General features: G+C 40.6%; 4 protein-coding genes across 9 annotated transcripts; 3 read left to right on the top strand and 1 right to left on the bottom strand.

Annotated features, from left to right (window-relative positions):
* The first annotated feature begins 114 nt into the window (after window positions 1-114).
* On the top strand, window positions 115-7000 carry LOC135651732 (uncharacterized). 5 transcript variants are annotated; one of them, XR_010501918.1, is made up of 11 exons: window positions 115-510; window positions 1657-1719; window positions 2073-2157; window positions 2305-2379; window positions 2690-2768; window positions 2965-3004; window positions 5747-5856; window positions 5947-6016; window positions 6259-6341; window positions 6430-6532; window positions 6834-7000. XR_010501918.1 is itself a non-coding variant. In XM_065172113.1 (10 exons), exons 1-10 carry the CDS (start codon window positions 157-159, stop codon window positions 6476-6478), a joined length of 1005 nt encoding a protein of 334 aa, XP_065028185.1. In that variant the 5' UTR covers window positions 115-156; the 3' UTR covers window positions 6479-6811. The 5 variants fall into 5 exon arrangements, 2 of the variants coding, with proteins under 2 accessions (XP_065028185.1, XP_065028184.1); XR_010501917.1 differs by lacking the exon at window positions 6834-7000 and adding an exon at window positions 6661-6811; XR_010501916.1 differs by lacking the exon at window positions 6834-7000 and adding an exon at window positions 6613-6811.
* A 1013-nt stretch (window positions 7001-8013) lies between these two features.
* LOC104000346 (probable inactive receptor kinase At5g67200) lies at window positions 8014-12795 on the top strand. The gene is made up of 2 exons (XM_009422366.3): window positions 8014-9655; window positions 11704-12795. Exons 1-2 carry the CDS (start codon window positions 8173-8175, stop codon window positions 12255-12257), a joined length of 2037 nt encoding a protein of 678 aa, XP_009420641.2. The 5' UTR covers window positions 8014-8172; the 3' UTR covers window positions 12258-12795.
* Window positions 12796-15597: 2802 nt separating this feature from the next.
* On the top strand, window positions 15598-16979 carry LOC135651678 (protein IRX15-LIKE-like). The gene has a single exon (XM_065171975.1). The coding sequence runs from the start codon at window positions 15767-15769 to the stop codon at window positions 16748-16750; it is 984 nt and encodes a 327-aa protein (XP_065028047.1). The 5' UTR covers window positions 15598-15766; the 3' UTR covers window positions 16751-16979.
* Window positions 16980-22048: 5069 nt separating this feature from the next.
* Window positions 22049-26211, bottom strand: LOC135651677 (oryzain alpha chain-like). Of its 2 annotated transcripts, XM_065171974.1 has the most exons (7): window positions 26176-26211; window positions 25955-26067; window positions 24820-25415; window positions 24067-24302; window positions 23821-23961; window positions 22721-23170; window positions 22049-22475 (listed from the first exon to the last, which is right to left on the bottom strand). In XM_065171974.1, exons 1-7 carry the CDS (start codon window positions 26194-26196, stop codon window positions 22377-22379), a joined length of 1656 nt encoding a protein of 551 aa, XP_065028046.1. In that variant the 5' UTR covers window positions 26197-26211; the 3' UTR covers window positions 22049-22376. The 2 variants fall into 2 exon arrangements, with proteins under 2 accessions (XP_065028046.1, XP_065028044.1); XM_065171972.1 differs by lacking the exon at window positions 26176-26211 and having other exon boundaries at window positions 25955-26136.
* Between the last annotated feature and the right edge of the window lie 1006 nt (window positions 26212-27217).

Here is a 27217-nt window from a genome sequence, read left to right as displayed (position 1 = left end):
ATTTCTACTGACAGGAAACTTTTCACGGGTTTGGGTAAGATGTGCAAGTTGGTTATCGGATTTGGATGAGAATGAATCCGACCCGTTTAAACATTTGCTCGTATTGGGCACGGTTGCTAATCGTCACCAGCGCAAACGTTTCGACGGGCGGTATCGATGGACGACATGGCCACCGGTTACTACCACTCACCCCCGGACGCCGCTCACAACCCCTACCACCCTCCGCCGCCGATCCACGCGGCGGGGCCTCCTGGAGCTCCTCCGCCGCCGCACAATCACCCGATGCTGCCGCACCAGCACCACCTTCACCCGCCGTACCCCGCCCACCAGCCGCCACTTTACGGCACCACCTACGACACGCCCACCGACCAGTACTCGCGCGACGAGGTCCGGACCTTATTCATCGCCGGGTTCCCCGACGACGTGAAGCCCCGCGAGATCTATAACCTCTTTCGCGAGTTTCCTGGGTACCAGTCCGCCCAGCTCAGGAGCTCCGGTCAGTCCTCTCAGGTGCGATTATTCTTATTCTTCCTCCTTTTTCCTTTAGATTGCTGTCCTACATCCTTCTTCTTGCTTAGTTTTCGTATGACCTGGTTAGGTTTTGGTAACTCCTAAAGTTAGGGTTTTGAAGTGGTATTAGGTCTTCTTTCTTGGAATTATTCAAAATATAAGAGAAATTTTGATTCTTTAGATTGTTTTGCTTTTGGTTTTGAGAATCTGGCAGTTGATCTTTTTGCTTGGAGACCGACTGTAAGTGACAGTGTTCAATTCAGCTCAATGTATGTGAAAGCTATCTTATGGAACTTCTTTTGGAGTACTAATGTAAATCGATGAAGAATAATACGGACTATTTCCTTGATTCATAACAACGCAGTGAAAATGCGTGGTTCTTTGAGGGGAAACATACACATCATTTTTTAAATAAGAGTGATTATGATTGCAATAAGCTGTTATATTATAAGAGGGGCAGCACAATTCACTAGTCTCACACCAATATGGAGTCTATGAGAAGATCTGTATAGGCAACCTAAAGAGACTATTTCATTGATAGTGCAGTAAAATTTTCATCGTACTTTGAAGCATGGTTTGTAATATCAAACCATACTGCTCGGTATGGCGGTACGCATCAGTCCAATAGAGGACTGGTACAGGCAGTATATCGGGACATCTTAGTGTACCATGTGTTGGTATACTTGGTTCAGTTTGGTACAATACGATACATATCATACCGACAATTGATTGATACATCAGGATGGTATGGTATTCAGAACTTTGCTTTGAAGTGGAAATGTACTGATGATGAATGCATAATATTAAGCTTGGTGATAATTTATGACAACAATATATATATATATATATATATATATATATATATATATATATATATATATATATATACAGGATCGAATTAATTTTAAATGAGTGATTGTCATTGAAATAGGTTGTTATACTATCAACAGAGCGACGTAGTACACAAGAATGGTATAAGAACATTAACAAGTGAAGCTAAATTTGGTGGTTGGTCATTCCATTTTTTCTCCATGATGCGAGTAAAATGGCATTCCGTAATGGGTTCCTTTTCATGTTTTTATATTGCACTTAATATTATTGTATGTGATTGTTAATGGATACTAATTTGTGCTTTCTACACTGCAGGCATATGCATTTGCTGTCTTTACTGATCAACAATCAGCTCTTGCTGCAATGCATGCTCTAAATGTACGAAATTAAATTCTGATTTGCAGTTTTTATTTTTATCTGAGTTGCTTTTAATAGTCATCAATCCTAAATAAGGATTCTAAATTGGTGCTGAGAACTTATAAAAATTGTTGAATGATATGTAATAGATAATAATGTTGATTTTGATAATAACGTCAACTTTGAGAACTTATAACAAAATAGATATAATAGATTTTGTGGAGATAATAATGTCGACTTTGCTGCACTTCTTACACATCAACTTAATATTTTGCAAGATTTTCTCCACTTTGATTCAGTTGATCTTTGGGTCTATTTATTACCATGTTTCAGTAACCTCTCTCACATATCATGAAATCAAATACTGCTGACAGGGACTGATGTTTGACCTTGAGAGGGAGTCAACTCTATACATTGACCTTGCAAAGTCTAACTCCAGGTCAAAACGTTCAAGAACAGGTGCACAATTTTGTTTTACCATTTATCTTCCTTTTGTGTTACTTAGCATATCAATTAATAACTTTCATGATGACTTGAGTTCCTGACTTCCTATTACAGAACTTTCTTTCTTTTCAAACATGGACTTATTATATTTTTGATAAACAGATGATGGTGTACCTTATTCTTCTGATAAACGAGTTAGAGGATCTGGTGCATATTTAAGAGGCTTTCCTGATTCTGGTAATACCACCCATTCCTTGCATGTTAAAGCACCTGGTACTGGTAACTAAAAGTAATTATTATGTTTACCACATCAATTTATCCATATTTTCTAGTAGGCATCATACTACCTGTATTTTGAAACAATACCTATTAAAGCAGCATTCACGACTGTTGAGATTGGCCTATGTCAATGGATTCTTTTTTAGGTCACTGACCTTTCTGATTTCTGTTTAGCTATTTTATCTTGATAGCTTGCAATAATTACTCACATGGAAGCACCTTCCTCCAAAGCTCACTTTGCACATGTTTGGCACATTCTTCACACTAGCAGGTTCTGGAAGCAACATTCACATGTCTGGAATGGTTAATTCTGCTTACAGCTTGAGTGGTTATCCCTCTACACAAAGGTTATGGCACATGACTTTAAGCACATATTTGCTACTTATATCTATGAACATGCTAGATACATTGTTAATACTATATATTCCTTCATCTAGTCTAGAGTATAAAAGATTGAAAAGAGTATCTAAATGTAACTTACAGTTTTATAGCTTTACTTGGGGTGTCTGATTAAGAAATTACTTGTTATGCCCACAATCGCAGCCAGACAAATTTTGGTTATGAAGCAGACCTTAATAAGTTGGTGAGTTTTACTTTTTCTAGTTGTGTTTCAATCATCAAATTATTGTACTCAAGTGTTCCTTTTTTATTCATCAATGATTTCTACTACTGACAGTCTACTATGTTTCTTTTGTTATGGACTCCACATATGGATCATAAAGAATCTAGAACAATTTTACTATTTCAGAATAAGACTGAATATATTTTTATTTTAAAGTTTTTGTATAGCACATAAACATCTTCTGCATTTTTTTTCCAGATGTTCATTATAGAACCCTTATTGGAAATTTGCTTTCTTATTTTCTGTTGCAAATGTATTTCTTGTTTGTCTTCTTCATATTAGTGCTGAAATCTTCTATTTGACCTTTAACTCAATTTCTAGACCAAGTTATCATTATTAAAGTTCTAGGTCAGAAGTATAGAGGATGACTTTCTAGGAGCTTTTAAGACTATTAAATTACCCTGCCTCCAGTAATTTATTTTATACATTTTTTGGTTCTTTTCTATAAATCCTTTGATCAATAGTTACTGTTTTAATTTTTGCTATTGTATGAAGCTTGCGTCTAGGGTCCTTAGTAAAATAGCAGATCTACTAATTACCTATGTGGTTGTATGTAATTAGGTTTCCTGGTTTTCATAAATTACATAATTATAATTTGGCATAGTCTTGGTATTCTGGAGCATATAAGTTTTAGATCAAGTCCTAACCTTATCAGATTGATAATAAAGGATAAGCAACAATAGATTTGTTTTCACAGTAAGGTTAAGTAAAATTGTGGTGCCAAGAAAGAAATGAGGCAGATTAGAGGAAGTAGAGTAGCAGAGGACAGAGAGCGAAATGTCTGCATCTAGGAGGGAATCCTTTTTATATGTGCATAAGTACCATAAGGAACCAACTTCTATTGACTGAACCCCCACTGTTAAAATGTTTATTGCTGGCTTGACTTGTTTTCGCTTTTGAGAGTCTGAGACTTGCAGCTAGAAAAAGGAAAACAACATTTGGCTGCACACATCATTTAAAACTAATTCAGCTGACAATTCTGTTCATGAACATGACTCTAGTTAAAGCTCTACTATTATATACTGACTAATAAAAGAATACATGTCACTTGACCGAAAGAAACCCAATTGTCCCGTAAAACATATTGAAAATTAACCTATCAAGTCAACCAATAGAACTCAACATGAACCAAAATCACTTTCGACAAGGATTATATCAAATAGACCTTAACCCAGTTGTTAAATGTAATCTGAACTGGGTTGCATCAGTATGCTTCTGTTTCTGCTGATTAAACTTGAAATCAATTACATCTAACCACCAATAGCTTCCTCCTGACCAAAGGTTTGGATAGATGCTTCGACTTTATGAGGCTTTAATGGCTGTCAGGAGTTTGATCTCCCTTGTTCCCATGTTTCGTTGATAAACCACATTTTGCATTACAATCTCCACAGTCAACAGATATATTGAATAAGAAATAGTAGGGGCTTCTTTTCTTCTGGAAATTTTCAAACCTACTGTTGGCAGCTCTCTGAAACTGTTGAACCATATAATGGTTGAGCTTTCATTCCTCTTTATAGTATTCTGAAGTGGGTGTATGTGCCTAAATAGTAATCTGACATGGTAGCATAGTTATGAGGATGCAGCATGATATGTTATCTGGTTTGAAATACGAAGGAGGAAGTCTTAGCTGGTCATTGCTTCAGGTCAGGTTCGGCCGAGTCACACACACACACACACACACACATATTATATGTATGTATGTATGACACTTAAAAAACTGTTGAACATAATTTGCGTCTTCTTCTTCTTTTGTCTCTATCTCTTTTTTTTTTCTTCTCTTCTAATTTTATTTATAGGATCGAAAAAGTAAAAACTCAAGTCACATAACTCAAATCTCTCTCTCTCTCTCTCTCTCTCTCTCTCTCTCTCATACACACACTCATGTTGAACTTCTCAAGGAAAAAAACAGGGCAAAACTGTTTGAAAGGTACCTTCTTTTACGAACAATGACAGCATATTGCTCACCACCATAGACTGCACATGGCAAAATGAATAGTTCACATAGAACAGCTGATGGTGGATGCATCAGCGTGGTTTTCTTGTCTTCCCTTTTTTGTCTGTCTTCCCCTCTCCTCCTCCGCCACCTCCCTCTCTAGCTGCCAAGTGGAATCAACCGCCTGCCTCTTCCTTTTCTTCTTCATGGTAGACATGGATCAACCACATTAGCAATCTGTGCGTATCACATACTGCTATCCAGGAGGAAAGAATTCTACAAATCAGCGTGCACAACTTGAATGTGGTTGGTGGTGGTCTGAGATAAACTCATGGTATGCTTGTTTTACTGGATTTCTTTTCAAGCAGCAAGCTATAGCAATTAAGTATATCTGGTATGCTTAGTCATTGTCATCTTTCTGAAATGCCTTGCATATGGTATCATATTGGTAGGTTGTGTTGGCGTTGATGTGAACCCAGGATTACTACCTGGTATACTGAATCTGAAAGATATGTACTTTGGTATGAAATAGAACCTCAATAAATGGCCTCCATGATGGAAACTATTTATTAGTTGCTGATTGTTTGCTTATCTTATGATTCCCTTGTTTTGATGCTTTGCTCCTGTGGATTTGACTATATGAAAGATTCCTTCATCTTTCTTTTGGGTCTCTTGGACAATTTCATTAGTTGCACTTATGAAGTGCAAATTCATTGAGAAGTTGTTATTTGATTTCTTGCGTCTAACAAAACACTTTCATGATTGCACAGAATAATTCATCAACTTATGCTCCTCAAAGTAACCCCCCATGTCCAACGCTTTTTGTGGCAAATCTGGGTCCCAACTGTTCTGAGCAAGAGTTGGCTCAAGTTTTTTCAAGGTTATAAGCTATCAATGTTAGTTATGTTTACTTTTCAGTTGCTTCTTTTTTTTTGGCTATTGTTTATAACAACTCTGGTGTAATGTTCAGATGTCCTGGGTTTATAAAACTGAAAATGCAAAACAAGAACGGACTTCCTGTTGCATTTGTTGATTTCCAGGTACATGTGATATTACTTAAATTTGTATTCTTACAATATGGAGGTATCTGATGTACAAGTGTTTGGATCATTTTCTAATTTGTGTTTTTTTAATTTTTCTTCTTACACTATTGTTGATAAACATAACTGTGCTTTGTGAGCAGACTTAGCTTTAAATTATTATACTATTGTGCTTTTTTTTTTGTTATGAGCACGATCTTGCTTTGTTCCATTAAATTTGAATTAGAATATGCTTTTTACAGGATGCCAATAGTTCCACTGGAGCCCTAAATCATTTGCAGGGAACCATCTTGTATTCATCAGTTGGGGAGGGCATGCGCTTGGAGTATCCTTCATACAAGTTCTGCTTAAATTCTTGTTGTTATATATTTGACACGAGCAGGACATTCTTTTTCTTAACAGAAAAAACCTAGGTATGCAAAATCACGAATGGGTCTCCGAAAACGTGAAAAGAGGACATAGTTTCCATTTAAATTTGGAAAAGCTTTAGAAGATTCTGCGTCCCTTTTTATTCATGTAAGTTTATGTTTCATCTAGATTCAAGTTTTGCACTCGGAAGATCTGATTGCATTGTTGATGAATTTGTGACTTTCTAGCACAAATTAGCTGTTGAATCTACTATTATCAGCAACATCAACTTACAGGCACTGCTCAAGCATAACTAGAGCGAATCAATGTGGTTAGAACTATCTAGCTCTTCTTCTTCCGGGGGATTGTCTATAGTGTCCTGGTGTTTGTTGTCATACTGTTTTCACCAAAGATGAACATATGAATCATTTTTGACTTGTTTTGTGATTTGCAAATGTTTTTCATCTAGGTCAAGCTGGATCTACATGAATACAAACAAATGTGGTTTGTAGGCACATGGTAAGACAGTCAAAAGGGTCAGATACAATCAATGTACCCATCCATATGCACATCACATGGTTTTGGATGTGACAACTATATTGCAAGCATTAGGTTCGATCCAAGCAATCATGTCAAGTGCCCATCCCATTCTTTGTCTCTGCAGCCAGGCATCATGTGTTTGTGTTCTACCCATTACCTTCCCCAAAGGCAACAATCTGTCTGATGCTTCATCATACTCTTTTTCTATCTCAGTAAACTATTTACTTTGTTATTGTATCCATCGAGGAAGCTATAAACATCAAAACAAAATTTATCTGTCATAGTTTAGGATATTATTAATATATATATATATATAATTCATTTTTATTGTTTATAAATTAAAAATGTGATTAATTAATAAACTGATGACTCGAGATTTGATTGGACCGATGCTCGGTTCAATTATGATACTAACGATGTTTGACATGATTTGAGTATGTATTTTAAGACCAATTAGTGAGTACTTTGAAGTATCGATCGTCCTAAACTTTCGTGAGTCCCATTCACATGGGTTGGAGTGAGCTTCCAAGTTGATGCTACTATCATTGTGGATCACATGTCGAGCAGGTCCACGCTTCAGCATCGTTCTCATGGCATTAAACCGATTCCAATTCGGGCCCCACTGTAAACCGACACCAAACTTCTCCTCCCGACAAGCAATCCACCTGTGCCTATGCCATAGGGAAGCCAGGAGTCTCCTGCTTCTCCCGCCACATCCGATCCCCATTCCTCCTTGGCAGGCACCTGCACTGTCACTACCGCAGCTTTTGCTCTCCCTTGGTCCCTCGACCTACGGACTACCTTCCACCGAGTGCCAGCTCTTCCATTCTCTCTCTTTCTCTTGGACCGTAGAGAGGATGAGATACACTGGTACCCGTGCATAGATTTGCTGCTCCACCGTAGAAGAGAGAGAGAGAGAGAGCATAGGATCTATGACTCCTACGTGAAGTCTGTTCGTAGTAATTGTTGGATTCGCTGTCGTGTTACACGACGTTTATCTTTTCACTGCGCTCCTCTCATTGCCCGATTCATCTCTCTCTCACTACGTTGCTTTCTCCCTTTGCTTTATATTTCTTACGTTCACGTGACAACATGTCCCCTCTTCGCATCCTACCCACTCTCTCCTCTTTGTTTTGTCCGCTTCTTCTCTCTCTCTCTCCCGCAGAAACATGTCGCCTCCTCTCTCTCCATCCAACAAAAAGAAGGGAAGAAAGAGGAAGGGAGAAAGGAGGAAGAAAGAAAGCGATCCGTTCTAGTCCTCCTAACGCATGGCAATGCAGCAGCGGCGCGTGCATTGCATTCTCGGATTCCCTCAACAACTACTGTCGTTATTACTATTATTACACTCTTTGTTCGTTTCCCATTGTGTTGCTGATGGGTTGACGTCCGAGACGGCCTCGCCGGAGGCCGACGCGCAGGCGCTTCTTGCGTTCAAGGCTGCTGCCGACCCGCGCGACCGCCTGACGTTCTCCCCCACGTCCGACCACTGTCGTTGGCCCGGCGTCTCCTGCTCCGCCGACGGCAAGGTCTACCGCCTCCTCCTCGAGTCCGCCGGCCTCACCGGCACGTTCCCCAACGGCACCCTCGGCCGCCTCGACCAACTCCACTTCCTCAGCCTCCAGGACAATGCCCTCGTTGGTCCTCTGCCGGGTGACCTTTCCGGCCTCCGCAGCCTCAAGGCACTCTTCTTGGACCGCAACCTCTTCGCCGGCCCCTTCCCGGCCTCCCTCCTCTCTCTCCGCGGCCTCCGGGCTCTCGACCTCTCCCACAACCGGCTCTCCGGCCCCATCCCCGCGGCGCTCGCCACCCTGGACGGCCTCATCGCCCTCCGCCTCGAAGGGAACCGATTCGTCGGCTCCCTCCCCGCCTTCAACCAGTCCTCCCTCAAGAGTTTCAATGTCTCCGGCAACTTCCTCTCCGGCGCGGTGCCCATCACCGTCGTGCTCGCCTCGTTCGACCCCTCAGCCTTTGCCGACAATCCCGGGCTCTGCGGCGCGCTTGCCCGAAAGGAATGCGCCTCGTCCGCCTCCTTCTTCCCCGGAGGAGGCCGCTCGCCAGCCGCATCCGCCGCCGCCCCCTCGCCCATCGCCACGGCAGCGCCTCGCGGGGCGACGCTTCTTTCCAGCTCGGCTTCGCGGTCGCGGGTCTCTCACAAAAGTGCTGTGACGGCGATTGGGTTCTTGATAGGTGCAATTGCACTGGTAGGGATCTTCACGACTTCATTTGTCATCAGAAAGAAGAGGACGAAGCAGCAGGGGGAGATACTCACGCTGGAGAAGAACACTATGGATAGCGCCACCAGTGTCTCAGAGATAAATGTGGAGAGCTACAACGAGGAGATCGAGAGCATGAGCAACGAGCTGGAGGCGGCGGCCGCATTAGCAATGGCGATCTCAGAGGAAAGAGTGAAGAGGCTGAGCATGAATGGCTGCTTAGTGTTCTGCGCCGGAGAGGCTCCAATCTATAATTTGGAGCATCTGATGAGGGCCTCTGCCGAAATGTTGGGGAGAGGGAGCCTCGGATCAACGTACAAGGCCGTGCTAGATAGCAGAATGGCTGTCACTGTGAAAAGGCTGGATAAAAAGAAGCTGGGATCCATGGCAAAGGAGGGTTTCGAGCGGCAAATGGACATGGTCGGGCGGCTCCGGCATCCCAATTTGGTGCCTTTACGGGCCTATTTCCGATCGAATGATGAGAGGCTGCTTGTTTATGATTTCCAGCCTAATGGTAGTCTTTACTCCCTTATACATGGTATGATTCACAACACTTGTATTGTTTTCAGCCCTAATTTGCATTCTTTTTCTTGTTGTTGCATCTTTTACAAGTCATAGATGTGCTGCATACTAATTTAGAATCATTAAGAGAAATAAGGTTGGTGTTACTCTTTTCTTCATAATGTAGATTTATATATAGTCAATCCTTCTTTCATAGTCGATTAGTGAAGAGTGACATGTTGGATACAACACTGCCACGTGGTGACACGTGGCTAGTAGGCTGATGAGCCGATGGGTCGATCGCCAAAGAACACAGGGATCACACATGGCTGGTAGGTGGTGGTCGGATCGTGAGACACGTGCTCACCACAGGGTGATACATGGCTGAACGACCAATTGTCCGAACTCGTGATTGGTGTGGCCAGCCTATGTGGGCGCCAGGTTTGGCGAACATCTCGCCATGTCTTCGCCTAAAAACGTTGTAAGTTTCTCTCTTGTCGTCCACGATTCCAAGCATAACCGTTCTCAGAGTCACCTATAAAAGGGACCCCAAGGTACGTTCCCACGACACTACTTCACTTCAGTATTGGTTGATCGGTTTGACCAGTCTGATTGGATCGAACCTCAGAACTGACTTGATCGTCGGAGAGGCATTTGTTAGGAACGCTCCCGATCTAGTTTTGTAGATTCAGCACTCTGCGAACAGTGACCTGGAGTGAGACTAACTTGGAACGAACATTGGTTGGATTCGAATCACCATCCTAGTATGCATAGTGAGACTAACTTCATTGGTTGGATTCGGCACTCTGCGGACAGCCACAATCTGCACTAGCAATAGTGAACCTGTAATGCTAGTATGCAAAACAAATGAAGTTACCAGAGGTTTCTGCAAGTGAGTGGCTTATGTCATAAGCTATGTCTGTTAAACCATGGTCGGGGAAAGATTATAAACCGCTAACTTTGATTCTGTGATGAACTAGTGATGGATATCTTAAGTGTTCTTTGCCATTTGTTTATTGATAAGACATAATATGAGAAGATGCTGGTCATATTTGACAGCAAGAAAATTTTGGCTAATTCGCATGGTAGAAATTTGCACAGGGTGAAGAAAGGATAATCTGGAGATTATTGTTAACAACAATCATCATAAAAAAGGCAAGAGATATTATTACAATATGATTAGGGATCTGCCAGCATATAGAAACTCTGTCGGTGAACTAATAAGAGTGAGCAGAGAAAAAGGATGTATTGAATTAAGAAATCATTGCAGGAAGTTGGGAAACTCTGTTGAGAGTTGTCGTGTACTGTAATTCCAAGGACTATAGGAAGTTGGGAAATGAACTCCAAGAATGAAGAATTTATCCCTCCAGAGAAAATGGAGGGGAATATCCCAATTCTCAGGAAAATGGTGTAGGTTGTTGAACCTCAGGTGATGTGCAGGTATGGAACATATCCAAACACGACACGTTTGCGGTAGAAATTAGCTCGATAATCCTACTGTCTATTAGACCTAATCTGAATAAGGAACTAGTGTTGATGGTAGAGGTTTGCTTTATATACAAACTTGAGATCAAGAATTCGAAGCCAAATCCTTTAAGAGGATGATGCCAATCAAATACATTCTATCAATGGTAAGTTTCCATGGGAAACATCTTGCGGACTCCATCATTTAATGTTGAGGGCTTTACTGATGTCCAGATTCAAGATACTAGAACCTCCTCCTTTTCTAGACTTACAAACAAATACCAAGACCCCAGAAAACTGAAACCTGCATGTCAATAGAAATCTCTCATAGTCGCAAAAATTTAGGACCGATAATAATAGGATACAAGTAATAACTCTGTTGATGTAGTAAAAATCATGCCACTTATCTTAGTCATCTGTTTCATAATAGTCGACCAATGAGGCAAATCTATGCTGGATTCTTGTTGTCAATTGTGCATCCTTGTGCCCTTCTTTGTCCATCTTTTTGCACTCTTCAAATTAATTCATTGCTTGTGTGTGTGTGTGTGTGTATGAAAACTGTTCAAGTGATTCATGTTTCTTGCTGTATGATTGAACTGAGAAGTTTGATCATTATTACAGGTTCAAGATCCACACGGGCCAAACCCCTTCACTGGACTTCATGTTTAAAGATAGCAGATGATGTGGTTCAGGGCCTTGCACACATCCATCAATCTTCTTGTTTGATCCATGGCAACATAAAATCTTCCAATATTCTCCTAGGATCTGATTTTGAGGCTTGCCTGACTGACAGCTGTCTCTCATTTCTCTTGGAGCCATCAGACAATCAGAATGACTCGGGATATCGAGCACCTGAAGCTCGGAATTCCCTTCAAGAGCTGACCCCAAGTTCTGACATCTATGCTTTTGGAGTGCTGCTGTTGGAGCTCCTCACGGGGAAACCCCCATTGCAGCATCCAGTCCTCATACCACCCGATCTCCCAGTTTGGGTTCGATCAGTAAGGGAAGATGGAGCCTGTGACGAACGCCTTATGATGATAATCGACATTGCAGCAGCCTGCATTCACTCTTCACCAGAATGTAGGCCAACCACATGGCAGGTTCTCAAGATGATACAGGAAGTGAAGGAGACTGACACAGGAGACAATGACACTGATTCAACCTTCATATCTTAGTTGTGGCTATTCCTTATAGACCTTCATATGGAATCTACATCTTGTGCTGCCCAAAGGTAAAAGTTGCCCATTGTTGGTACCTTTAAATGTAATATCAGCCCTCAGCATAAGAGGATATGCCAAAGGTTGTATAAAGTTAATTTCTCAGGAGCCAGCTTCCATGTTGGGGGAGAACCTTGAAACTGGTTATTGTAGATACAGCTTGAGAGACGAAGCTTGTAAGCGACGCAACGACAATTTACCTTGTACTTCTGCTACATATAAGCCAAACTTTTGGATTGAGGCTCCAGTAAATGTCAAACAGGTAAGCAGTCTTGTATCGGTGGTCAGTTTGGTGATTGTAATTTGCGATCTTTCAAAATTCTTTTGGTGATGATTATTGCATGGTGTTGTGATGAAAAAAAAAGAAAACTTATCGATGCCTTCCATAATGTTGAAATGCTTGTTTCTGGTCATTGTTCTGTTTTTAGTTTGAAGTGTCATCTTAAAGTGAAAACAGAAAAGATAAATATTGTCGCCTAATGGGCCTTTTCTTGAACTGTTTTGTACAGTGAGACTCATTAGTGATGTCAAAAGAAAAGTATGCTATCTTTTCTTTTGTTACTGGAAATTATGAAATAGTTATGTTGCAAGATCATTCAACCTTAATGTTATTTCTTCCATGAGTGCACTCTTTATTTCTATGTCATCCATCTGTCTCTAATAGCCACTTGATTTTATCTTCTACATCTGCAATGTTCTGTGTAGTTTCAATTGGCACATACAGATGTTTTCTTTCATTTTTCATCATCAAAATGAAATGAATCTTACACATCATTTCTTGCTGGTTTCAGGCATAAACAAGCTTGACTAATACATTCCATGATGATGTGCTTATTATGGGATGCATGTATGATTAAAAAATATGTTCTTTCTAATCATTTAACCCTTGTAAAAACCTCAACTGCATGTCACACTAATTAACCTCTATCTGATCAGTTTTCCACCTGATTTAAGGATTAATCTACAGTCTTCGCATTGACATTGTTGCTGATAGGTACAATTGCTTAGAATATTGACCTGAAAAGGACTATCTATGTAGCAATTTTAATGGTAAACCAAAGATTTTGAAGATGTTAGAAGTCAATGGTCAAGATGTATGAGTCCTGAATGGATGATTTATAGGTAATTCTAATTCATCCTCCTCCTTTTGATACTTCATTAGTTTAGGGAGGCATCTCTACTTCTTGATTATTTGGTTATTAATCCGATATAACAAAATCGATTCGACTTCTAGGAGAGTTATGATTTGGTTGAGGGAGAATTTTTCTCAAAGTAATAAAAATATTATCAAGTTAATATTTTATAGAGTATTGATTTTGTTACCATCATCGATAATAGAATATTAAAATTCTTAATTAGAAAATATTGTATTTCGATAATAAGAAATATTTTGCTTATGTTAGGTATTTTGGATGTTTTCTTATGTTGTATCGGTGCATCACTCAAGAGAGGACGTTTTAATCTCGTCCATCGCATTTGATATTTTAAATATGATGAATGTATCATATACAAAAGAAATACTTTGAATTATATTCGGTGATATGATTTTATATCGTATCACATAAATCTTTTATTAATATATGATGGTAAGAGGTCCTCTTGCTCGGAGTGATCTATCAATGAAATAATAATACCGATGAAAATATTAAGTTCCGATAAAATAAGGTTAACAAAGATCGACTAACGCATCAATAATTATGTGTATAATTTGTGGGGCAGAAAATAATATCTTCTTCCTCGAGAGTGATCAATCAATGAAATGAGATCTGCATGAGAATAAATATTGAGTCCCCAAACACAGAAACGAGTTCTATTTGTCTGCCACCACCTGCAGTGTGTGTGTGGGACAGTCTTTGCCTAACCTTTAAGTTTGGAATCTTACAACAGGCAAACAATAGCTCACCAGTTAGGTTGTATCATAATCCAACTCCAACTAGTCACCTAACTGATGCTCTGCAGAAGAACACAGGAACACTTTGAGGGTCAAAGAAAAGGTCCCAATCTCTTCATGATTATAATTGCAGGTAAAAGGCTTTCGAAAAGGAAGTCCTTTTGTGTTGCAACCTGAGACTTGGATCCATAGAAATGCCAGGAAAAAGTTGGCATGGAAGAGCTGTCTGTTGTACCCAATTTGATGGTGGAAAAGGAGGGTTGTGGTTGCACCTAACTATACCAAAGAAAAGAAGACTTTTGGACAACCAAAATCACCAAACCATGATGATATGAACTGCAGATATTAGATGAGTTTGGATCTTCTTCATTTGATGGAATGGTTTCAGTTCTCAGTTGTTCAGTGATTTTAACTAGCAATGGTGATGTTAGATTGAATGGGACTGAAGATGAATGTATGAAATGTAATTTTAATAGAAACTAAAAGAAGAATAATAAATTTCTCTTAGCAAAAGTTTTGGTTATTCTAGATTTATACTCTATAAAATGAAAAGATCGATGAAAATATTATTCATAAAATAATACATAATTAAAGTGAAGAGAAATATCATGGTTAATACTAATATAAGATGATTATATGCATGGTTTATACATAGCCATGATCTAAATAGTATATAATCATCACAAATTATATATTATTTTGCTGAATAGAAAATCCTAATATTTATTTGTATTGATGGGAAACTCAACACTGGATTCTATATTTTCTGAGAAAAAAAAGAAACCTAAATTTAGTTTAGGTCTGTCTATAAAGGAAATGTCCACAAATACATAGATGCCAGTATTGCAGTTTATGGGCACTGGACAAATACATCAATCTATGATTAGATATGTGATGGAAGGGTTTCTATCAGTTCCAGTGTAGAATGCTTGTATCAGCAGCAGCAACTTCTTTCTCTCAAATCATTTACCTGCAGGAAGCAACAAGGAAAAGAACCCTCCTCCTAAACCTCTCTCCTTGTTTGCCTTCCTAATCCTTGGAATTAGATTCCTTCGACACCAAGAATGTCACAGTGATGGCCACAACCCATCTTAATTTGTCTCACAATCCATTTCCTTTCTCCCCTGTGCTTTATCTGCTGATGGCCACTTCCTATCCAATTCCTCTGCCTTTTCTCTCTCTCTCTCTCTCTCTCTCTCTCTCTCTCTCTCTCTCTTTCTGAGCATATAATATAATTACACAGGGAACCACCATAACCAGCAGCTGCTCACAGTTCACATCTCTAACTCTCCATCAGTCCAACAACAACAGCAACAACTCATCTCTCCCCATTTATCAGATGTTCTAATTGCAGGTTTTCTTATATTAAATAATAATAATTATAACAAAGTTGGAATGAATATATAGGACAACAAGTAGGCAACAATAGCAAGTCACCATCCTCTATCCTCCCCTTCTCCTCCTTCCCCTCCTGTCCCACTTCTCCCTCTTCTTTTATAGAGAGGGGGAGGAAGAAAAGAAAGAGTTGGATATAGCAGTGGTTTTCTTTGTTCTCCAAGTGAGGTGAAGTTACAGGATGAAGGGATTTAGCAGCACAAAGTTGATATTTCTGCAGCCATCATCCACCAACAAGCAAGGCAGTGGCAATGGAATCACTACGTCCATCTCAATTTTGGTCTCCCACCACCACCGCGTTTGGCTCATCGCCTTCCTTACGTTCTTCACCTTCGCCTCGCTGCTCACTCTCCTCAACACCACCACTGGGAGAGGTTTGAATGGTCTCGCCTCCTCTACCTCCTCTGCCTCCGCTGTGACATCCTCCAGCTCTGAGTCCTCTGGGCCGTCGCCGCTGCCGGCTCCCGTCTACGACGCGCTCGTCAACTACGCGGTGTCGTCCAACTCCACGGGGAAGATGACGGAGGGCGATCTACGGGCGATCGCGGCGGTGCTCCGGCAACGGGGGCCCTGCAATCTCCTCGTGTTCGGGATCGGGCACGAGACGCCGCTGTGGCGCGCTCTCAACCACGGCGGGCGCACCGTGTTCGTGGACGAGAACGAGTACTACGTCGCCCACGTTGAGGGGCGCAACCCGGGGCTGGAGGCCTACGACGTGTCCTACACCACCAAGGTCCGCGAGATGCCGGAGCTCATTGCCGCCGCCCGCCAGCACCTCCGAGGACAGTGCCGGCCGGTGCAGAACCTGCTCTTCTCCGACTGCCCCCTCGCCATCAACGACCTCCCCAACCAGCTCTACGACGTGGCCTGGGACGTCATCCTCGTCGACGGGCCCAAGGGGTTTTCCGCGGCGGAGCCTGGGCGGATGTCGGCCATCTTCACGGCCGCCGTCATGGCCAGGTCCAGCGCCCGGGCGCCCGTGGACGTGCTCGTGCACGATTACACCCGAAAGGTGGAGAAGCTGTGCAGCGCCGAGTTCCTCTGCCCGGATAACCTGGTGGCGGCCACCCGCAGCCTTGGTCACTTCCTCATCGGCGGCGGCCCCGCCGACGTGTTCTGCGCCAACCAGACTGCCACCGCCTCCTTGGCTTCCCCCACCTCGTAGTTTGCTGTCTCCCGTTGCTGTGGCATCAGCTCAATTGCTACCATAAGAAAACAAAGGATTAATTAATGAAATGTAGAAAAGCCTTCATTTATTTTTTTCCATTTAATTTTGGTGTTTCCACTATATATATATATATATATATATATATATATATATATATATATATACGATTTTATGATGTAATAGTAAGGAAATTGAGAGCATCTAATTTGAGTAAATTATTTTTCTATATTTATTTTTGTCTTGATTTGATATTGCTCTCACAGTCCACATTAAAAAAATACTTTATCCGTAAATGTCCAATCAAATGTTATGCCTCAATTGGCATTTCATCCCTAACCACAACTCATCCACTTTAGATCAACAAATGAATGATTGAGATACAAGAGAGTGAGTTTCAAGAAACTCTACAAGTTTACTACAGACATTACTATATAGAGGTGGCATCTATATCACCAAGAGAGTGCTGTTTAGGTAGGAAATGCCTTCAGCATGAATAAAATATTTTATTCTTGGCTTCCTGATAATCTGATTATATAACTCATAATATAATTCATATGTGGGTGTGACTTACTGCTTTCAAGTAGGTTTATGATACATAATTCTTTAGTTTGACCAGCAGTTGCTTCAGATAGAATTCTATCAGACATGGAACTTTCACTTGACCAGTAGCTGTGCATTGGTGCCAACTCAGGTATTTTTCCTGTCTGATTACAAACAAAACAATAAATAAACTCAATCTTCTTCCCTCATCAATTATCCAAAAAAAAAATATGTGTCTGCTATCCTTGATAAATTAACTATCAACAGTTATAAAAACTATCATTCTGATTAATTATCATCAAACATGAATAATTATAATAACATTTTTCTTCATTCTAATAACAGAGGATAATATGTTATAATAATAGAACTTTATGAGCAGGGAGTGAAGGATGGTATCCCTCTGTAATACAACCTTAATGATGGATTTTGACAGTTCTGATGTTGCCTGATACACCATGGAAATCTTTACAGCCCTCTTCCCTGGCCTCCCCTCCCAAGCATGGGAAAAATAAGAGTTCTCAATTAGGATTCATTAACTGAACTCACAATGCTAGCAGTTCCATATTCTGATGTCAACTATGCCCTTTTCTTTCATTGAAAGCAAGAGAGAAGGGGCTGAATCCAAGAGGGTATCTTGTCCATGTCTCTCACCAATTTTTTTATGTTACCTCAAACCTTTGATGCAGAAATCACACCTGCTACATTCCTTGCAAGACATCATACAACTGTGATCTGACAAAGATTTCTGCAGTGAATGCCTGAGAATCCTGACTAGGAACAAGTTGATGTGTGCCCTATCTGAAGTTTTCTAAGATTGAGAGCCATAGGTTCACATCACCTCAGAATGTATTCTTTACATCGAAGTTACTTCAGCAATCTGGTGAATGATTTCTTTTTGGTTGTGGGGTGGGGAAGGAAAGTTCTCTATTTCAAATCAAAGCTGAATTGATATCTGAATTTAAATGCAGGAATCTGAAGCATTAGGCCATGTTAGAAAAATAGCTGGTTGAATTGAAACCATTCATCAGTTTGCTCAATCTTGAGAATCTAGTTAGTGTTGCACTACCTTATTTGCTTTTCTGGGACCCATCTCTCATCAATCATGGCTGACTACTTGAGAGTCTTTAGTTAGATACAAGATCATCTGCCTCTATGGAGTTCAAGTTCATCTTGCTGCTAGCATAAAGTCATAAGATACACCAAGAATTGTTGGTAGTAGAACACAGTTTTTACACAATACAAATATGAACATAAATTAAGCAGGAGCAATTGCATAAGAAAAAAATCCTTCCCCAACTAAGCAAAGCACAGAGGTATAAAGAAACTTTTTTTCTTGCAACTAATTACATTAAAATGAATGATGGAATGTAAAGTGAGCAAAGTTGAACTTACTTCCTTTCTCCCTTTTCCATTCTTTTCTTTGCTTTGATGGAGACCCAGGAAGTTAGGTTGTTTTTTTCCTGAAGCTGAAACACCTTCTGATCTCTAAGTCATCAAGTGGATTTGGTCCATCTTATTTGACTACGTGGTCTAAGTCATCTCCTATCCCCCAACTATGGTCTCCGGACTGACCTTTTTTGCTTCCTTGGTGGGTTGTGCCTAACTTCCACATAGTGAAAGCATGAACAAAAGAATTCTAATGAATATGCCAATGCATGTTTTGTCTACAATAAACAAAGTACAAAAATTGCATGTGAATATAGAGCTTCTACAGAGCATATAATTATGTTTGTAGTAGAGGGAATTAGCACCCAAAGCATCATCAAGTTACAATCTAGGAGGGATAAACAACATCTTATTCTTGCAGAAAACCAACGAATAATAAAAATATCATATTTTACTGCATATGCAAAATATCATCTTGACTCCAATTTTTTCCACAAAAATAGGATGAACTCACAGCTCATTTTCTATCGGATGTTTGGTAATCAAACCACTAATGATTTGATCATCTGTAGTATATGTAACATGAACAGTTTTAAAAACTATGCGGGCGAAAGAATCAAAGATAAACTTGTGTCAAATAATAATGCAATTAAGTACTTTGAAATCATCAATTATATCCATTCCATTCTTTCTAAAGGAAAATTGTGGGTTCATTCAACAGGGCTCCACATTGTAGCAGGCCGTGCAGTGTGCCATTCATACTTCCCAGGGGGTATTAGACCAACACAATCCTCAGTCTCATGAACTGCCCAAATGGGAAAAGAAATGTGACCTCTAAAATTTCTTGGATGTACTACATCAACTAGATAATCCAATGATGATTTTGACAAAGATTACAAGTGTAACAACTTATTTGTTCATCATCCATTACAGAGCCATGTTTCAGATGTATCAATGAAACACACAGCATAAGAAGAAAAGAACCATAGCAATGCAGATCTAGGCATTCAATCTAGGTTGTGGAAGATACATCACAAAATTACATAAACTCTTCTTTCTAATCAACATTATAATCTGGAGAGAAGAAATTCTAACATTATAATCTGCACTTCTTTCTGCTGAAATAGAAAACAACAATCCAAAATGGAACAAGTATCATTTTTCAGGAGACAATGCAATCATTGCAGCAGAAGCTTTCACATCCCAATTAGACAGCTCTATATTGCAATACTAGGCGAACTCAATTCAGATTACTTATTCGGAACTCTTCCAAAAAAGAAAGAGAAAGCAAATAAGAATTAGGAAGAGAAGCAATATAATTAAAGAATAACAAGAAAACCTGATCTTGAGATCAGAGCCCGCAATAACCTTAAAGATGATGCTTTTACCAATCTTTAGAGCGAGGTGATTGGCCGGTTATTGCTCCTTGGCGAGCCCTCAGACGGCCCTGATGGCGGCGATGACGGGCGCGGAGAGGACGAGGAAAGACAGCGTCGAGGTCACCGTAGACAGCATCGTCGGAGCGAAGGAATGCGGCGCGGACGTTGCCAGACCAGCCGACGCCGGACAAGAAGACGGCTGCTCCTTGGCGATCGCCGACGAGTAAGATTTGTCCGATCGAGGTATGAACATATTCCCATTCAATGTACCCTGAATCTTACCAGCTTCCTAATTCGACATATTTGTCAGCACCAATCAAAAGACATGTAGATTCGTGAGTACACTTGATCGAGTAAGCTATTGCTCTACTTCGGTCGATTGGATCTTGAGGTTTGGTTTTGGATCTTCTCCAGACTCGATTTGTAAATGACCCAAGAAAATTTCAGTATTATTATTTTTTGATCGTTAGATCATGTGTCGCCCAATCTTAAACCATTGATCTCATCTACCGTTTTCGATGGAATAGCTGGATCCATGCAATTCTTGGAGAAGATCCATACACTGGGAATCGAGCAGGCAGAATGGGTGGTCAATGATATTGCCCTAAAGGCATATATCAGATTATAAACTTGGCCTTAGCATTTTAGGTCAAATTAATGAAAGGATGATTATAACATAGTATTGGTAATGAAAGCAAAGGATGATTATAACAGTACATATAAGTTAGATGAAGTAGCATTATTAACTTAGGATTAAATATTATATGACAGTTAACACACATTAATTCTAACTTGAGATACATCAATTGTACAATAACATGGAATCACAATGTTGTGGTTGAAAGAGATCTCAATTCCTCTCCAACTAGTGGTTGAAAGAGATGTACATGCTGTAGTCATGCCCATGTTAACATTATTGATGAGGGCAAGGCCACTATCCACTTCACTGGACTTGCAGTGAGAGCATTGCCACATACCCTGTCAAGCTGAAAGATTCCAACCTGATGGATTGTATCATGGAACATATGAACAGGATCCATGCAAGAGTTTATCCAAGAAGAGAAAGAATGACATTCTACCTCTTGACCAAATCACCAGTTCCATGGTCACTTTGGAGCTCATATGGAGAAAGAGTGATGAGACTAAATAATATACATGCATGTTCTTAATCTGTGAGGGTTCTGCTGTTGTTTGAAGATGCTTGTAGGAAGCAGTTCATGAACAAAACTGCTTTGTAGTATTTGACTAATACAAAGTTGAAATGCCATGATTCAGGTTGAAGATTCTAAACCAAATCAGATGGAATATCATGAAAACATATATAGCTGAAAAAGGCTTATGCATCCCATATCCTATATTAAACAGCAAAGTTGTAATGCTAGGAGCTCAAAAGGTTTTAATGATGCAGAATGAGCAGTGGATTTATCTCAGAACAAGCTTGATGTATGTAAATATCAGACTCAATCTCTGAAATATCAGACTCAATATCGGATAGAAATTCATGAATAATCTTAGGCAAAAGAAGGCTAATGTGCACCATATCCTACATTGAGAAGAAAAGTTGCTTCCCAAGGAGTTAAATTAAAAGGTTTCATGATTCAGTATAAGCAGCAGATTTGTAATATGACATGCATTACTGAGAACCAAGAGATAAGATGATTAAGGACAAGGAATATATTTTTGTTGTCATTATGACTATATTTCTCCAATATAACTTGAAGAACATCTTCTATCATCTTTGGACATCTCCATATTGCCTGAAGTACTAAAATTGTGCAGCTTAAGAATATAGAACCATAACTAAACAATTCTGGTGGCTATAGCATGCACCTAAGTGATAATTAAGCTATGCAGGCAAGCAACTATAGGGAACAAAGTCAGCAACTTGGGATAAAATTTAGCAGATTCAACAATCTTGGCTTATCATTGTCTCCAGATCAAGCACACAATAACAGAGTCAAAACCATGCCACAATGCAACTCGATCATTTAAGTAACAAGAACAACTTTGCTATCATTATATGTTAATAGTATCACTACAAATATGAAGACCATGGAGAAAAATTATAGCCAAGATACTTGGAATCCTTTTCATATAATTTACATGATAATGAAAGTGAGGCAATGTAAAATCATCATTCGGTTGGTCCATGATCTATTTAGTCCAACATCTGAGATTATAGACATAAACATGAGCATCAGATCTTGAATAAGCATTGCAGCAACTTGTTGCAGATTTAAGTCCATATTGAAGGCAAGGATAGCCATAATTGGTGATCAACTTGTACTTTCACTCCTCACCTTCTCAATGTTTCCTTATGCACTGCTCTTCTTGCCCTCGGAGCCAGAATTAGCCCAGTAGGGTTTTGCAGGAGTGCGTTTCGAAGCCTTCACACTTAGTGGACTGTTCTTGCTCTGTTAATAAAATCAAATAGACAAGTTAGACACTAAAACATCAATACCAAAACACTTTACAGCAACATAAACAGGCTCCTTGAATGTTTTTATACATTAAGGCAGTATTAAGTTCTCATAGTAAATATCAGGACAAGCAAAACATGCTGTGTTTCATGATGAATCACCAGCTCCAGGCCCTGATCTTGAATCATAATGTCTGCAGAGCAAATTTATGGCAGTGAATTTTGAGCATAGGGTGTTACCTGTAGGCAAGTGCCCTCCTGAACATTGCAGATGGGGTAGTCATGGGGACAGCAGCTATAGTGATCTTCACAGCACGTTGCATCCTCAAGAGGGCAACATCCCCAAGCAAAGCAGTACTTTCCATACTCGTAGACGCAGCAGCATGTGGTGCTCTCTTCGCAGGTGTAGTAGTCATCACAGACGGTCGGTGGCTTGACAGGGGAAGGTGGTGATGGCCCTGGGTTTGGTGGATTCTGTCCCTCCTTTATCGGGTATGAAGCCTCCATAGCGATACCACACTTGCCAGTGGAAGATGCAATATTACGTTCCATCCTTATATACCCATCCTCTCCCCAGTCTTCACCCCATGAGTTCTTTACAATCCAGTAGTCCTTGCCATTCTCAGAGCCATAGCCTACTGCTGTTACACCGTGATCTAGATCAGTCCCACAAGACCCAGTGAATATTCCCTGAAAAAAATGAAGAGCAAGGTTTATCCAAAAGGAAGATCCGCATTGAAGAAGTAGGGACTTCTACTCTAAAGAATCTTGTACAACTACAGTGAAAGTTCATGCCATCATTAAATGGAACCTGTTTTGTCACTGCAAGGATCACATCATCTTAATCACTCATAGATTTTCAAGAAGGCTATGAACCATGATTCGAATTCACAATTGATAAAATTGTAATTCTCAGGCCATGCCAGCGAATGCATTTGTGTTGTTTATGGAAAAGCAAACAATTGCATTTTTCAAAGAACATTTGCAGTACCTTCCATATCAATCATTATAGATGAAATTATCAACATAGATCCTCAAAAAGGATCATTTCTTTCGTCCACTTTAACTGTAATTTCAAGCAGCACACAAAATTCTTCCACTTAAAAGGATATCTAGAGAAGAAACACATCATGAGTCCCATGCAGAAAATTTGACCTACTCAACTGGAAGAGCTAAAAAATTTCGATCTAGTTATATTTTAATTCATCATAATGTGGAAGTATACATCAAGGATGATCAGATAAAACTGCATGCTTTTATGGGTATTGGACTAAATGATCACTCTTCAAGCAATGACAACAAAATTTTAAAAGAATTCCATTATCTTGCAGCATCATTACCGAATCGTAAAATTGGAATGCCCTGCCAGCAGCTTCAATAGCAACACTAACTGGTTGATTAGCAACAGCCTTCTGCAGAGACTTCTCATCATCAACTGGAACATCCTCATATGAATCAATTGTCACAACGTGTGCATTTTTCTGCATGACGCATGCACGGCCAACCATGGTTAGAACACCATCCACAAAAAAGCAAAGGAAACCAAAGAGACGACAATAGTGGCAGATGAACAATCAACAAGTCACCCTGTAAGTATCGCATCTTCCATCTCGGGCCTTGTATGGGTAGTCCTTTTCGGAGTCAATACCACCGTTGTTGATGATGAACTCAAAGGCATAATCCATGAGGCCGCCATTGCAGCCCTGGTCGTAGGAGGTGTCACAGTCCACCAGTTCCTGCTCCGATAGAGATATCAGGTCACCGGTCACGATCTGGTTGATGCCTTCCACAGCAGCAATGGTCGAAAATGCCCAGCAACTCCCTATAACACCGTCAGATCAGAAGAACAGACTACATCATCAGCATGTAAATCCGTGATTGTTTCTTTTCTCACTTCTCTTCTTCCTCATCATCAAACTTAATTTCACACACTTGTGACTTGTGTAACACTAGCAGCAAATAAATCCCCTGAGTTAGCAAAATTGACACAAAGGAAGGTGATGTAGCGGAAGATCATCTAAAAATCCAGCTAATAAGTCCGGTAGCTTTTAGAAATTTATGTCATCATGAGCAAAATCATATGCTTTCTAACAAAAAGTTTAAACACAAGGAAAGGGGAAATTTTGAGAACTTCACAAAAGAAATGAACAGATCAATCTTTATAAACTCTAATTAGACCACAAAATAAACTGTTCTTTAACTTCATTTGATCAAAATCCATGCTTCTTGTGTCAGATTTAAGTTGATGCTTGCTGCATATCATGATGAGACTTGAGGACTAAAGAACAAAGAACAAATAGTTGGAAGTCAGCGCAAGAAGAGTAGTTATCAGCACCTACCGCAGCTGCCTTGGTCTTTAACGCCGACGACAGCGCCCTTCTCCCTCCAGTCTACGGAATCCGGCAGGTCATCGCCGGCTCTCAGCCGGTACCGGTCGCTCCCGGCGGACGAGGCCCTCCTGCGGCGGGACGAGGCGCTGGCCCGGAGGCCAAGGAACTTGGCCCTGTACTCCTCGTTGGTAAGGTCGGCGAACCGGTTGAGGCCAAGGCGGAAGGCGTGCTCCCCGCGGTCGGCCGCCGCGTTGTGCTCGTCGACATACCGGAGGTTGTCCTTGAAGACCTCGAACCGGCGCTCCTCGTTCTCGAGCGCGTTGCGGGACGGCCGGTGCTTGGCCACCCACTCCTGGTACAACAACCGGACCTCCTCGTCGCTCCGCCCGAACGCCTGCGCTCCGTTCCCTTCGCCGCCGGTCACGATGTACAAGTCGGAGGCGGCCGCCGCCGAGGCCAAGAGGAGGAGGAGGAGGAGGATGACAGCCGAAGCCATGACGAGGGAGAAAGAGAGAGAGAAAGAGAGCAGAGACGGTGAAGAGAAGGAAAAGGAAGAAGCTCTCCGGAGCAGTAGCAGTGTTGTATGGCTTGTTATATAGAACTTTCTGATGGCAAGAATGCAACGGTGAGAAAGCTGCATACGGTAAGAAAGCAAAGAAGGAAGGCAAGTAGCTGTGTACATGATTTTGACCACATGAGAGAATAAGGTAAGTACTCATGTATGTATATATTGTACATATATACTTTGAGATGGGTGTATTAATGTTGTGTCCAAAAGAGAGCAAATTGTTCATTTATTTGTAGGCTATCTTTGACAAGATGGTGGCAGTGGGTTGGGTGGATGAGTGTCAGAAAACTTCAATCCGAAAGGGAGAGAGAGAGAGGTGGAAAGCTTACAGCCAAACAAATCACACCACAACCTCATCCTCGTTGAAACAGGGATAAGTTTTTGTTTCAGAGGAATAAAGAAATAAAAAGAATAAAGGAAGATGTTGGTGTGCGTTTTATGGACCATTCAAAGTGCAACAAAGGAAGATGTTCGACTCATGCAATGTTATGAAAAACTCTGCGAGGCATTTCATCAAACACTTCTATTCATGGAATAGCGATGACGATAAGAGAGGTCAGATTCCCGGCCGCCTACCTGAAGCAGGATTCCGAGACGGTAGGGCCGGAAGCTGGAATCTTGGACGCACCTTTCTCGAGATATGCGTGGCGGATGGCTGCTGGCTGATGTAGAGGTTGACGGCTCTTACTCTGATGAATGATGAAAGAGAAGCATAAATAAATAAATAAATAAAAGCAAATCATTTCCGCTATTTGGTTGCTTCCTCTTCATCTAATATAATAAAGAAAAGCCATCACCAAGAAAAGCCAAATTGTCATCTATCCATGGATGGGGATGTTTGAGGTGACATTGAATAAGCTGCGGCATGTGGTCGGCTATAATCTGCTCAGGGAAATGTAATGTGAGGAAGGTGACAAGCAGATATTTAGGGCGTTCACAAAGCAATGTACCTGTCAGAACGAGGGTCAAATCCAAGACGGCCCCATTTCGTACTTCTTGCCTCATGGCTAACTCTATGCATTAGATTCCTGTTTCCTTGGCTCTACATGTCGCACACTGCTATATGATAAGAAGAGTGGAAAGAGTTCATTGTGTTCTACTGGATGTTCTTTGGATTACCGATGCCAATCGGCAGATTTTTCGAGGCAGTGGCACCTGATATCAGAAGAAAGTCTTCTTCATCTGCCTTCCGTGGAGACACTTTCTGGATGAGCCTCACCATGTGGAGATCCTATTTGAACTTTAGCCGTCGATACTGAGAATCTGAAACATGATCAGTAGTCAGTGTCTGTGACAACGAAAAAAGAGAGAATTTATTAAGATTGTATCCTGTATACATGTGACTATTAAAAGTAAGATAGTACAAGTGCTACCAGATCGGTGATTATTCGGACTCAATCAAGAGTTCGTTCTTATTCTCCAGCTAAGAAAGGTCCCTTCAAACACTTGATAAGGATGTGGCACGGCAGACACCAGTGATTCTCTCATGTCTTAGAAGAGTGGAATTCTTTTGTCCAATTATGACCGTGTGGTTAGATATTAGCTCTTTCGATGGAGACATGCAACCCACCAATCCTTCCTATAGATGATATATCCTGCTCAAGCAAACACCATTGGAAGCCATTCCCTAAGAGCTATATAGATATATGCTTTTCTGCTGTTTAAGCATTGTTTTCATCACAATCTAAAGGTTCATTTCTCAATTTCGATAACTTAGTAAGAAAATTAAGCCCTTAAAAAAACTTTAAAAACCTGAATCACCTCTATCTCAAATGCACCTTTTGAGATCAACAACAAAAAAAAAATGGTGTGAGATCAAACCCAAAACAGGTAATTCCT

Source organism: Musa acuminata, chromosome BXJ3-10 (assembly GCF_036884655.1).
Source record: "Musa acuminata AAA Group cultivar baxijiao chromosome BXJ3-10, Cavendish_Baxijiao_AAA, whole genome shotgun sequence".
Taxonomy (NCBI): domain Eukaryota; kingdom Viridiplantae; phylum Streptophyta; class Magnoliopsida; order Zingiberales; family Musaceae; genus Musa; species Musa acuminata.
The sequence above is the reverse complement of the archived record's forward strand: the minus strand, read 5'-3'. Positions and strand labels throughout refer to the sequence as shown.